The 13,759-nt window shown below is 49.6% G+C and overlaps 2 protein-coding genes and 1 long non-coding RNA gene across 4 annotated transcripts; 2 read left to right on the forward strand and 1 right to left on the reverse strand.

Annotated features, from left to right (window-relative positions):
* The first annotated feature begins 4 nt into the window (after positions 1-4).
* LOC120668723 (zinc finger CCCH domain-containing protein 46-like) lies at positions 5-4,334 on the forward strand. Its single transcript, XM_039948482.1, has 11 exons — positions 5-280; positions 416-647; positions 771-853; positions 953-1,051; positions 1,138-1,231; positions 1,623-1,846; positions 1,935-2,047; positions 2,485-2,689; positions 3,111-3,174; positions 3,719-3,872; positions 3,963-4,334. The coding sequence occupies exons 1-10, from the start codon at positions 237-239 to the stop codon at positions 3,764-3,766; spliced, it is 1,206 nt and encodes a 401-aa protein (XP_039804416.1). The 5' UTR covers positions 5-236; the 3' UTR covers positions 3,767-3,872; positions 3,963-4,334.
* A 557-nt stretch (positions 4,335-4,891) lies between these two features.
* Positions 4,892-7,033, reverse strand: LOC120668725. 2 transcript variants are annotated; one of them, XR_005672546.1, is made up of 3 exons: positions 6,552-7,033; positions 5,907-6,432; positions 4,892-5,250 (listed from the first exon to the last, which is right to left on the reverse strand). It is a non-coding gene; the product is annotated as an uncharacterized LOC120668725 (long non-coding RNA). The 2 variants fall into 2 exon arrangements; XR_005672545.1 differs by having other exon boundaries at positions 6,566-7,032.
* Positions 7,034-10,223: 3,190 nt separating this feature from the next.
* On the forward strand, positions 10,224-12,895 carry LOC120668719 (leucine-rich repeat extensin-like protein 6). The gene has a single exon (XM_039948473.1). It carries the CDS (start codon positions 10,289-10,291, stop codon positions 12,605-12,607), a length of 2,319 nt encoding a protein of 772 aa, XP_039804407.1. The 5' UTR covers positions 10,224-10,288; the 3' UTR covers positions 12,608-12,895.
* Positions 12,896-13,759: the final 864 nt, after the last annotated feature.

The following is a 13,759-nucleotide window of genomic DNA, read 5'->3' on the forward strand; positions in this document are numbered from 1 at the left end:
GTCGCAGGCCGAGGCTCAAATCACTATTGCTTCGGCCCGCTCACCCTCGTCGTGTCGGTCTGCCTGGACTCCGGCCGGCTTCTCCCCCAGCCGGGCTCCGTCCGCCGCCGAGGAAGGAAGGCTTGGGAGGAGCAGGCGCTTGCAGTCGAACGCGGCGGCGAGCGGGGACGAAACCCTAGAGCCGGCCTCCAGCGCCGCGCCGCTCGCGGATCGATCCCCCCTCTCCGTTCCCAGCGATGAACCGGCGGCAGGAGCTCTGCAGGAACTTCCAGCGCGGCAGGTACGGGATCTCCGTTGTCCCGGCATGTGATTGGTTCCCACTGGGTACTTAACTCAATTGCAATGCTCGCTCTGAATTCCCGTTGCTCGAATGGGGGTCACCTTGTGATTGTAACGCTCGTTCTGGATGGTGCAGCTGCAAATACGGAGCGCAGTGCAGATTCGTGCACGCGTCCTCTCAGCAGCAACAGCAGCAGCAGCAGGCGAAGCCCAACCCGTTTGGGTTCGGCTCCGCGAGCAGGCCGCAGCAGCAGCAGCAGTCGTTCGGTTCGCAGTTTCAGCAGCAGCAGCAGCAACAGCAGAAGCCCAACCCTTTTGGATTCGGGGTGCAAGGTGGGCAGTCCAGAAACGCTCCTGGCCCGGCTAAGGTTTGTGTTTCTAACAGGGAAAGGGAATGGAATCTGTTTCTGTTATTCGTCCTCAGTGGAAGGATTCAGCATGTGTAATGGTCTCTTTTTTGTGTGCGTGACTGATGGATTTTGTCAAATCAGCCATTTCAAAATAAGTGGGTAAGGGACCCTTCAGCTCCAACCAAGCAACCGGAAGCAGCGCAGGCACCAGCAGCAGCCCACACGTGAGTCTGTGATAACTAAATTGATGTACTTTTGATCCTACATGATTTATTGTTGTTGTTGTTATGGTTGAGTAACTAACTTTGTGAGTTGTTTGCCAGATCCTGTATAGATCCTGAGTCCTGCAGACAACAGATTGCTGAGGATTTTAAGAATGAAACTCCACTCTGGAAGCTTACATGTTATGCTCACCTCAGAAGGTAAATATACTCATTGTGCTTCAACCAGTGCCATATGCCTTGCCCCAATGTAGTTGTACTCATCTTTTTGTATTTTTTGCATTTAGTGGCCCTTGTGACATCAAGGGGGATATTAGCTTCGAGGAGCTGAGAGCTAAAGCATATGATGAAAGCCGACAAGGGCATCCTCTGCAGTCAATAGTAAGCCCACTGCCACTCAACTTGTTACTAGAATTTCGTGATTTGAATTTTGCACTTTGAAGTATGTGATAAAACATCACTTGTAATCTCATCCTCTGCAGTTCAACTTCATTATACTGATATATCAAAAGTGGCGTGGAAAAATATATCTATCTATCAGAATTGTTTGAAACCATCTGTACCAATTCTCTAATGTTAGAGGCATGCAAAAACTACCTGCGTGGGCAACATGACCTGTACTCATTAGAAAACTGCAATCTGGGGTCTTGGTCATTTTTAGCAAGGCAATGCCATTTACTTTAGTTTCACTTATATGTTTTGGTCACCATAAATCTGATCGTTTGCTGGATTTACAACAATAGGCTTTCATTCATGGGTTTTGTTTCTTCAGATCGAGGGTGAGAGGAATCTGCAAAATGCAAAGCTGATGGAGTTTACTAATTTCCTGAACAATCCACATGTATCAGTATCACAAACTCCAAGTTTTCCAACTGTGGCTTCCTTCCCTGAAGCGAAGAATAACTCACCATTTGGGGTTCCTCAAACTAATGGACCACCAGTGTTCAGTAGTTTCAGTCAAGTTGGATCAGCAAATAACGTTGGACCTGGGCCCAGGTAATATTTGCGTGATCATCTAAGAGGATAAGCACTCAAAATGATTTGCTGGCATTATTATGCATATGATCCAAGCTATCTCATGCAGAACTGCACCAGGAGTCCCAACCAATAGTCTCTTTGGTCAATCTAGCCAGGCAAGCCATCCAGCATTTCCTGCACCTACTTTTGGCCGTTCTGATATGAAATTTGGAGTTTCAGGTATCATTTTTCATTAATCCATGCAATTACACTGTTACTTCTTTTGCTCAATTAATTTGTGAACAACAGTTTGCATGCTTATGTCTATGATGTCTAGATGGTCTTTAGCTGTTCTGATTCTTGACTCTGTTAATTTTTGGCATACAGTGATAAAGAACTTAACCATCTTGTAAATTGCTAATGTATATGTCTATGTTTGGGGATGATTCTGCATCCATTAGGAATCCCAGACCTGTAATTTAGACTGCTTTAGGATTATAATTGGACTCAACAGGAGCTATCGTGGATTCTGGACACTAGTATGGGCCCAGAATCTCATAAAATCCTACTAGCCACTCACTGCTGAACAGTTCTGCACGTTTCTTTTATTTTCTTAATTTAGGAAGTAGATTCTGCCTATTATTTTGGTTGCAATTTGAACTTATAGGATTTTACAGGTTCATTTGGAAGCCAGATATCACAACAGCCATCTGGGAGTTTGCAAGGCTCAAGCATATCCACTGTTGGCAATTTCCCAAAGCCTCCTGCAGGCTACCAGCAGTCTACCTCCTCTAGCCATCACAGGGACATTGATAGGCAGTCACAAGATTTACTTAGTGGGATCATAGCTCCTACAAGTGCCGTAAACCAAGTCCCTATTGAGTAAGTTCTTCAATAAGATGTAGACAATATACTGAACTTGATAGTATGTAGACAATATACTGACCTTGAGTACATGCTGTTTTTTATGAGAAAAAATGAACATAGCTCCTTTTAGACTGTCTAATGAACGTGTATTAATTCTGTGATACTCTGGAGCTGGAGATTTTGATAAAGACTTCTAGAACAACGTATCTATCTGAAATTCAAAACTTCCTGAATACATTACTACTTGTGTAGATTTAATGGAGAAAAAACTATGCTCCCTGCAGCAAATTTTTTAAAACTAACTAATCAGACTTGAATATTCAGAAACACTATTCTATATATGTTTGCTTTTTTTATTTTGGTTAGTGAACTTTGAAATTATTATATGCAGCATTGTGAATTTATTGTTGCTCATCTCTATTTTCTCATCCAACAGGGAGAATAAAAATGAAAATCAGGATGATAGTATCTGGTTGAAGGAAAAATGGTCAATTGGAGAGGTGTGAAATACTTCTCATGGGCCATCTTGATTGTTTTGTTTCTAAAAAATTGTTTGCCTGCAGACGTTACTACTCCTGATATAGCACAATCACATGTTTTACAAATGACCAGCCAGTTAGTTGACAGTCATTCACATGTACTGCATGCAATTTACATTTGTGTCTGATGTGCAATTACTTGTAGCATTTGAATCAGGCCGTTAGCAAGATTTTGCTTGTCTGGTGTTTTTCAGCGTCAAGTACTTATTGCTTGTATCTTCCAAACTTGTTGCATAGTTTCTTTCCTTATCGAGAATAGTACGATGTATATTTCTCATGTTTGGTTTTGGTTCTTTGGCTATTTTTCTAAATTTGAACTGTTCTGTGAAATAAATTCATGCCAGTAACAATTAGGTAATTAACCCATGTTGCTGTTTTACTCAACTGCCACCCAGAATTAGTTCTACTTATATTGAGTATTGATGGAAACCTGGTTATCTATCTTGTGCTACATTTTTATTGCATTTGTGATTATATTTAGTTGTGACAGATATTCTGTTTTCAGATTCCACTGGGCGAACCACCACAGAGGCACATCAGTCACGTGTTTTAGGAACGCAAGGTATTCTGTGTTGCGGAGCCACTATCAAGTCAGCTTCATTGCCCCCTTACATGCTGTCAAGACGCCATCAATCGGTTAATTTTTTTTCTCCTCCAAGGTAAATGCTTTCTGGTTTGCTCCGTTTCATCTGAAAACAAACTCCTAATTTGTCACATCATGTTCATTCCATGATTCAACTGTGTTGCAGCTTCGGATTGGAATTCTTCAGCAAACTGGAGGAGGTCAAATGTACATGAAAGGCCGATGGCAGTGTAAAACCTTTGCTGTGTCTGGCATCATATTTCATTCTCATTGTCTTGACATGTAGGTGCTGAGCCGTTTTGTGTTTTGGAACTGATGAAACTAGTTCTGATTGCTCCATTCATCAGTTAAGGGGTTGCGACCTTGCAGTGCCTTGTGAATATCCTGCATCGCGTCGCGTCTCGGCCGTCTCATGTGCACTAGTGATTTGCGCGCACCCATGCGCGCGATAAAAGCCAAGGTTTATATCAACAATTTGTAAACATGAAAGATGAAATAGAAAAATCCATTGAAAAATGGCTACACGTATATTACAAAAGCATGATGGTATGCAGTAGAGCAATTTTTCTATTTTTCTGTAAAGGACTAATCCATGAAAACTATAATCCATAACAACAAAGCCATATAACTTCTGCAGATTTAAAACTACTTGAAATGTGCCTTGTTCATAGGCAGTAGCCTCTGTTGATTCCGCGCACGCCCAAAAGAAAAGTTGTCTCGTGCAGAAATAGGTACCATTTAAATCACAGCAAAAAGGTATGCGTACAATTTTTTGTGATCATATTTGGTTTCAAAATGGATAGGAAAATTATATGATGTAAAATGAGAATAGTTGATTTCTACGGGCGTGTAAGTTTTGCAAGTCTATCTGATGCTTGCATTAAATATGGGATGAATGTGTCTTGGTTATGACATGATTATGCATAAAAGGCAGATGTCACAGCCTCACAGCATGTTATACAGGTTGCAGGTAAAAAGTAGGAAATGTCTCGCCATGCCATCATGTCACTAAGTGATCCAGTGGTATGCCAATGGAATGTTTGATTATCAAAAGAAAACATTCCCAATTGAGATTCAGACGTCCAAGAGCAGTAGAAAAAAAAAGATATGCTTTGTGATGCGTCTCATAGCTACCTGGTATTTCTGAACAGCTACAAAAGTTATTCCTGCCTAATGATATCTTTGTATGGTATCTTGCTTTGAATCACGCCTAAATATTGAGGCTATTTGTTCCTCTGTTTTCTTTTCCTTTCCCTTGCTGTTGTTTATGGGGGAACAAACAATCATCCCAGAAGTACACATTAGAACATCTTCATCTGTGGCCAGCTTTTCTAATCATACACCAAAAGGCAAAGGAAAGATGGTTATATGGTTTGATGATTGTTGCTGGTCTCAAGCATTCAAATAGCATCTGAACTTGAACACACTCAAACTCTTCTACCTCCGCTTCATTTCTGAACATCGAAGACAAAGGATGAGCATAGCAAGTAAGGTCTTCAAATGTAGCGCTTCTGTTTTCCTTTTGTTGCTAAACTCCATACTCCATACACAGTAGCTTTTCATAAAGCAAAATCATATCTTACAAATGAAAAAGGTAGAATATATATGCATAAAACAAAAGCACTGCCCCTACAGTCCCTGGTTTGTTGAACTAATAATTCGTCACAAATAAACTAAAATAAAAATAAAAGAAAGGTATTCTTGGGCCAACTCAAAAGAAGCAAAGAGGCCGAGTATATATACTCTTGCACTTTATTTTCAGCCGACAAAGTAGAGTATTTACTTGTATATATAAAATCTTAAAGTAGAATATTTCCTTCTATGTATAACATCCACTATCTACATATTTACTTTCGGTTTTCAAATGAAAAGAGACAGGTCATGAGAATATGTTAATATATAGTGTGGCGTGGGGAGAAAATCGTAAAAGTATATAAGTTCGACCAGATGATGTATTGTGTTGAAATAGCTATAGGTAAGCAGTTTAGAATTATTTATATGAGTACTTTTAACTGACATATATATAGGAGCATCATGGCCAAGGTAATTTCGTATTGCTAAAGTTACTGGTCCATAAATAAAATTTATGTTCTTGAGCTATCATTGTTACCTTAGGCAAGGCATGTAGCCTGAATTTCTCTTCATCAAGTAGGAGTCTATGTCAGCCGCATTTGTAGTCAATTTCATTCTTATTTTTGCAGAAACCTGAGCATCCGTATTTGGCCAGTATTGCAGAGGCAAACCATCAAACACATTGTGTGGCTCCATGGCATGGCATAAGGCCACATCTCATAAGCAAATCATCAAACACATGGTGTGCATCCCCCATAGATGACAGGACGAGTCACTCACTTGTAAGCAACGGGTGATAGAATTGGAGAGGATGCAGCTGCGGACCTGTGCAGGACTGTTGACAGCTGCTGCATCGCATGCCTCGTCAGTGAGACGTGTTGTCCCCGTTCGTGAGCTGCACTGCCGTAGTGTAGCCCCGCCTTCTCCGGTGAGCCATCCCTGGCAGTAAGCTTTGCCTCTGTAATGCAGCATAACCCCGCTGGTGAGCTGCGATGCTACATCAGCTATTGGCTGGCGCAAGGGGCCCATACGAAGCAGAAAATGTGCGAGGCGAGAACGTTGATCTGCAACAACAGAGGCAAGTGCAGAGGGGATGGGCTGTTGGGCACGGTGAATAGAGTAAATGGATTAATGGAGGGGATCCAACAATGTCAGATTGAGATGATGCGGTGAGAAGAAGCACCCCGGAAGCTCTACCATCAAGGGAGAGGTGGCTCGGGCATGGCGGGTGGCGGCAAAGACGACAAACCGTCGGAGCAGAGGCACCGAGGCGGCAAGGTTGGACGGCGCCGCTGCATACGAGGCTGAGGAGCGGTGCGCTGCAAGGAAGGCAGCCAAGAGGGGAGGGGCATGTGAGGGCTGGAGGAGTGACGTGTTTTGGGGCAGCTGAACGGCCCGCGCCTGCTGCGTCGTGATACCGGAGCCGGCACTATCGTCGGTGAGTCGCTTCATCTGAAAGCCGCCGGCTCCCGGAGGAGGTGCCGCATATTGGAGGCCGGCGCAACGCGGAACGCAGCAAATCGCAAAGAGCAAAAAGCAATTCCAACCTCGACGACGATAAGGCAGTCGCGAGCGGCCGCCGCAAAGAGGCACGCTGCAGCGGCGGCATAGCAGCAGCACGGCATGGCGCGACACGCTGGGGACACGTCGGCGAAGAAGCCAGGCAGGCAGCTGCGTGGACGGCGAGGCAGCTTCAGCCGAGCAGCGGAAATCCCAGTGGCCACAGACCGCACGACGAGCATCGCGTGGCCCAACAATTTTCGAGCGACGTGGCCGGGGTGCGCGGGCGCCTCCCCCGCCCCGATTGTTACTTTGGATTTGGGCTGGGCCTTTAACAAAGAAAACCGGCTGTCACTTGCGGCCTGTGGGTTGTAGTCAGTCATCAATCACACTGATGAGGCCCGCTGGGTGTATTTGCCACGACCTTGATCGATCACTGTCTACGTGGTCTCTAAAAGAAGAGAAAAGAAAAGGATCACTCATCCTTCACAGCTGCGTTTCACCTCCACGTCCATGCACCTCCGGCACGTTGGTGGCCAGAAGATGGGCCCAGGCGATGGCAGAAGGTTAATTGCTTTATCCGGCCGTATTGGCAGCACCCATTGAATGCACAGGGCCTGAATGGAAAGAGGATCCACAGCATGTCAGCACAGCACACAAGCGGACACGATGCGTCGTTGCCTTGCCTTGCCCCTCGCAATAGGTTCTACTACAGTCTCTGCCTCTCTGGCTCTCGCCAAAAAGGGAAAAACAAAACACGAGGGTTGTTCACGAGTGACACGTCACGGTTTAGAGGTGAGCAGCCGACGCTGCAGACTGTAGTGGCCTGTTTGGTTTGTGTTGTGCTAGTGAATAGTGACAGTTTAACTACTAATTACGGTGTCAAACAAAATCAGTTTACAAAGCCAACTTCAAAACCCTCGTGCTAGTGATCCTGAAGAATTTAACGAGGTCTTTGACCGCGTAATTTGAGGATGATTACTGTAGTATCAATGTAGCAAATCATCGATTAATTACCGTCATTAAATTCGTCGCGAAAAGTTACACCATCTCTAAAAAAAATTTACAAATAAATTTTATTTGGTCTTTTATGCGGAGACCATAAAAGCGCGGTAGAATGCTATCATCGCGCCAACCAAACGAGGCCAGTGTCGCGGCCGTTGACCGTGGTAACGGTAACGGTAAGTGTGGTGGGAGGTCGAGAGGGAGAAGCTTCCATCCAAAATTCGAAAATGTTTTGAACGACCCGTCCTCCTGCTCCTTGGAGTCGAGGTCAGGTCAGGACGTCAGGTGCGCGTCGTGCCTGGCTGCCTTGAGATTAAAACGAGCGCACGCGGGCGCGGTGCACATCACAAAGCCCCCGCCATTAATTACTTCAGAGAGCACTGTATTTTAGTGTGTCCTGATGGTGATCATCAGCCGCAGGGTTTGGGGAAAATCGGAGGAGTTGGAGCAGACCTCGGTTCTGAAACCTGAACTTGTGACTGGCGATGAAGCTCCACTCCGTATTTCACTAGTAGTAGCTCGTACACAGTGCCACCATCTCCTGTAGTCCTGTGTTGCCGACCGGACGAGCCTACGAGTTCAGATGCCGCTGGTCGATCACTGCGAGCTGCGAGTATTTCAGAGTATTTCCGTAGCCCAAGTACGTAACGTAGTGTAATGCAGCACGGAGGAAGCCACTCCTCCAAACAGAAAAACGCCCTGCTACGACGACTCCTCCAACGTTCGAACACAGGGCGCGCGGTGACCGCCAGGGTTCAACTTTTCGGTCGAATTTTGCCGAAATTTCGGTGTTTTTTTCGTTTTCGTTAGTTACCGGGAAGAGAAATTTCGGTATTTTTCGGTATTTTTCGTTTTCAAATTTAAAAATTCAAAAATATTTATAAAAAATTCGAAAAAAATATGATAAAAAACTAGGTGTTCTTCTAAGCAAATAGGACTAGAACACACTCAAATCTAAGATCTTTTACTAGGCTAAAATTGTATTTTAGTTGAAAAACAAGGTTATTTTTAGTCTAATGAGGTAGAATTTATAGCTTTTTAGTATCCAACGCAGCTTGCCATTTCTCCAGACCCCTCCTCGCTCTATACAAATTACATTTTAGGAATTCTCTATACAAATTGAATCAAAAAAAAATTCAAACACTGTCATATGAATTGATAACCAATTCAAATCATGTTTGTCCTAGATTTAAAACAACTTTCAATTGGATCAACCAATGTCCCTGAAATTTAATAGGCATATCCGCAATAACAAGAATAATAAAAGTCTAGTTGAGACCTAAGAGAGAAAATGGAAGTTGTCACATGAAATGACAAGACTTTTAATTGGTAGTTTTTGAAATAATTAAATAACTTTCAAACCATTGCTCAAATGAAAAAGTTCCTGAAACAAAAGTTGTAGATCTCGAAAAACTGAACAAAGTTGGTATTCAAAAGTTTTTCATTTGACCTCCGAAACAGTACGAAAATCACAACGGACATCATTTTCCGGTCGAAATCACCGAAATTTCGGTCCGAATTCACCGAAATTTCGTTTTTTGAATTTGAATTCTCTTTTCGTTCGGAATTAGCGAAATTCGGCAAAATTTCGGCCGAAATTTCGTTTCCGGGAGTTGGCGGGATTCGGTAGAAAAACGAAAAGGTGAACCCTGGTCACCGCCCGCCGAGCCCAGCCATCTCGCCGCCGCCGCCACCTTTGGGCCGCCGAAAGCACACGAGCCCCGCGCCGCGCCGATCTGTCCGTCTCGTCCCAGCCTCCCAGGCCGTAACCGCTAGCGCGCACGCACGCGGACGAAACGGCAGGGCACACGCCACGCCCCGCCACGCGGCCGTCCCGTCCGGCACCGCCCAGCGCGCCTCCCCGCCGTGCCGCGCCCGGCGGCCCACGCCTCCGCGTTTGGGCTTGTTCGGTTCCGGGACTTTTTTCAAAAGTCCCTATCACATTAAAAGGAATCTTACTATTTTATAGTATTAAATAAAATTTGTTTATAAATGTTTTTTGACAGCTGAGTGCTTTTTCGCGAGACGAATCTAATGAGTCTAATTAATCGATGATTGGCTACAGTGATGCTACAGTAACTATTCGCTAATCATAGCTTAAGGTACCTCATTAGATTCGTCTCGCAGTTTAGCCCCAGAGTTCTGCAGTTAGTTTTATAATTAATATTTATTTAATACTTTTAAATACTAAAAAATCCCTAGAACTTTTTTTTAAAATCCCTGTTTCTAAACACCTTCACCCTCGGCCTTACCATGTGATCCCCCTGACACCGCGAGCTGCTGCCACCCGCCGCCCCGTCTCCTTCACTTCACTCCCCCCACCCCACTCCACCCCACCCCACCCCACCACCACTCTCTTCTCCCCCTCGTCCCCACCTAAAACCTCACGCACCCCGCGCCGCCGCCGCCGCCGCGATGACCGCTCCTCTCGCCCTCGGGGGCGGGCGGGGCCTCCGGTGGCTGCTCCCGCTCCTCCTGCTCCTAATCACCGCGCTCGCACCTCCGGCGGCGTCGCAGCTGCCGGCCACCCCGCGGCTGCAGGAGGCGTACGCGGCGCTGCAGTCGTGGAAGCGCACGGCCATCTTCTCCGACCCCTTCAACTTCACCGCCAACTGGGTCGGCCCCAACGTCTGCGCCTACAACGGCGTCTTCTGCGCGCCGCACCCGGCCGGCGGCGGGCTCACCGTCGCCGGCATCGACCTCAACCACGCCGACATCGCGGGCTACCTCCCCGCCGACCTGCCCCGGGGCCTCCCCGACCTCGCGCTGCTCCACCTCAACTCCAACCGCTTCTGCGGCGTGCTCCCGGACGCCTTCCTCCACCTCCGCCTCCTCCACGAGCTCGACCTCAGCAACAACCGCTTCGTCGGGCCCTTCCCGCGGGTGCTCCTCGCGCTGCCGGCGCTCAGGTACCTCGACCTCCGCTTCAACGACTTCGAGGGGCCCATCCCGCCCGCGCTCTTCGACAGCCCGCTCGACGCCATCATCCTCAACAACAACCGCCTCACGCGCCCCATCCCGCCCAACCTCGGCAACTCGCCCGCCTCCGTCGTCGTGCTCGCGCACAACAGGCTCGGCGGCTGCATCCCGCCGTCCATCGGGAGGATGGCCGCCACGCTCAACGAGATCGTCCTCATCGACGACGAGCTCACCGGCTGCATCCCGCCGCAGGTCGGCCTGCTCAGCCAGGTCACCATTTTCGACGTCAGCGGCAACTACCTCCAGGGCCCGCTCCCGGGAACCGTCGCCGGGATGTCGGCCATCCAGCAGCTCAACGTAGCGGCCAACCTCCTCCGGGGCCCCGTGCCGCCGGCCGTCTGCGGCCTGCAGAGGACCCTAAGGAACTTCACCTACGAGGACAACTTCTTCACCTCGCGCCCCGGGTGCGCCGCCGCCACGGCGGACGGGAGGTGGAACTGCATCCCCGGTGCCCCCGCGCAGCGCCCGCCGCCACAGTGCGCCGCCGCGGGCGTCCCGTTCGACTGCAGCACGGCGCAATGCCAGGCACCGCCGCCGGCGTCCGGCCCCCGTGGTGGCGGCGCGCAACATGGAGGTGGCAGCGGGCCGCCGTCTCCGCCTGGGTCGGGCTCCGGCAGTCCTTCGCAGCCATTGCCGCCGCCAGGCTCCAACACGCCCTCCTATCCGACGCCGCCAGGGAGCTCCACGTCCCCGCCTGGGGGCTCCACCACGCCGTCATATCCGTCGCCGCCAGGGAGGTCCACCACGCCTTCATATCCGTCGCCGCCAGGGAGCTCCACGTCTCCACCAGGAGGCTCTTCGACGACGCCGCCCAGCGGCGGCGGCAGCCCCAACCCGTCAATGCCACCTTCATCCGGGCCATCCCATGGTGGCTCGCCTCCGTCCTCCGGTTACCAGCCGCCGTCGTCCGGGTGGTCGCCGTCCGGTCAACCCGTGGGAGCACCACACACTGAGCACCCCGGTGGCGTCTGGCCGCCGCATTCGCCGTCGGTTCCAGGCGCACCAGGATCGCCATCCACGCCGACAACTCCCGGCACGCCAGGATCAACATACCCGCCGGCAACTCCAGGCAAACCAGGATCGCCATACTCCCCGGCGACTCCCGGCACACCAGGATCAACATACCCGCCGGCAACCCCAGGCACACCAGGATCAACATTTCCACCGACGACTCCCGGCGCACCAGGATCGCCGTCCACCCCGACAACTCCCGGCACGCCAGGATCAACATACCCGCCGGCAACTCCAGGCACACCAGGGTCGCCGTCCACCCCGGCGACTCCCGGATCACCAGGATCAACATTTCCACCGACGACTCCCGGCGCACCAGGATCGCCGTCCACCCCGACGACTCCCGGCACGCCAGGATCAACGTTCCCGCCGACGACCCCCGGCGCACCGGGGTCGCCGTCGACACCAGGATACCACCCTCCGTCCCCAGGAACACCGTCTTCTCCAGGTTCGCGGTCGCCGCCACCCCAAGGCGGAGGTGGCGACCACGGCGGTGACCACGGGAACCAGCACTCCCCACCCTCCACGCCTGGCGGCGGCGGAGGCCTCCCATTCCCGCCGGTCCACGGGGTAGCATACTCCTCGCCGCCGCCGCCGCCGTCCGACCCCGGGAAGCTGCCGTTCCCGCCGGTCCACGGCGTGGCCTACTCCTCGCCGCCGCCGCCCCTCCCGCCGCCCTACGTCCACGGTGTGTCCTACGCGTCCCCGCCGCCGCCAACGACGCCGTACAAGAGCAACAACTAGCCGTAGCAGCCGAGCCGAGCCGGCCGGCCGGTCGCCCCCTCCGCGCCCGGGCGTTCGGCGCACCCGCCAGGGACAACAGAGTCGTCGTCACCAGTACATCTTGCCCTGTAGCTGCTCCTCTCTTCCCCCATTTCTTCCTTCTTCCTCCTGCTCCTCTTTTTTCCACTGTAGCTTTAAGTTTCTCTCTTTTGAGGTTTGTTCGATCGGATTGGATTCAGAGGCTCTGCGGATTCTTTGTTCTTACTCTCTACTTACTAGTAGTTCTTTACTCCTACAGTAGCTTCCTCACTCCATGATCGTCATGCTCCCTTGTGCTTTTGTGCTGCTGCAAGTGTCGTTGGTTGCTCTTCGATCGATTTGTGAGGGCGAGGCGTCAGATCAGAGATGAGCAGATTAGTTGGTGGCAATTTGATTGATTTTGATTTTTTGAGACGCGGCAAACAGCGTGCTCCGATCAATCGGAAGCATGATGAAAAGTGAAGCGAAAAGCTCCGAGCGAGCGTCCATGGACCACGCGTGGTGCCGGGTCTCGACGAAGAGGAGGAAGTACGGTGGACTCCACACCAGTCACCAGTGGCAATCTGGCAACAGCATTTCAGGATATGTGGCTTGTTCGGATCTAGCACCACTTACCGAAAAAAGAATCTCGCATCGCATGCATGAAGCATTAAATCAAATCTATTTGCAAAACTTTTTTTTAGAAATGAGTATAATTTTTCGTGACGAATCTAATGACGGTAATTAATTGATGATTTGCTACATTGATGCTACAGTCATTATTCTCTAATTGTGTGGTCAAAGACTTCATTAGATTCTTTAGAGTCACTAGCGTGGAGTTCTAAAGTTAGTTTTGTAAATTGACTTTGTTTCACATTGTATTTAGTGATCAAAATTATTACTATTCACTAGCGCTGTACAACCAAACAAGACCTGTATGACCAGAGACCAGTGGCGCCCCTGGCCACCGCCCCCGACAAGGTCACATGCGAGGCCGGCCGGCGAGCTCCAGGCGCGGCTACCGGGGAGGCCGGAGCCGGACGGAGGCCACACCATCACCACCTCGATCGGCCCTCCCCATGGACGGTTGAGGAGGCTTCTTCCTTCCTCGTTCTCGACCATTTACTGCAGCCATATCGATGGGGAGGACGGAGG

The sequence above is a fragment of the Panicum virgatum genome, chromosome 4N (genome assembly GCF_016808335.1).
Source record: "Panicum virgatum strain AP13 chromosome 4N, P.virgatum_v5, whole genome shotgun sequence".
Lineage (NCBI taxonomy): Eukaryota > Viridiplantae > Streptophyta > Magnoliopsida > Poales > Poaceae > Panicum > Panicum virgatum.

What these genes read in the sequence shown, in the direction of transcription:
- LOC120668723 (XM_039948482.1), top strand. Translation starts at nt 237, where the DNA reads ATGAACCGGCGGCAGGAGCTCTGCAGGAACTTCCAGCGCGGCAG. An exon ending in GCACCAGCAGCAGCCCACAC is followed by an intron (nt 854 to 952) that starts GTGAGTCTGTGA and finishes GTTGTTTGCCAG; the next exon opens with ATCCTGTATAGATCCTGAGT. An exon ending in AACGTTGGACCTGGGCCCAG is followed by an intron (nt 1,847 to 1,934) that starts GTAATATTTGCG and finishes TATCTCATGCAG; the next exon opens with AACTGCACCAGGAGTCCCAA.
- LOC120668719 (XM_039948473.1), top strand. Translation starts at nt 10,289, where the DNA reads ATGACCGCTCCTCTCGCCCTCGGGGGCGGGCGGGGCCTCCGGTGGCTG.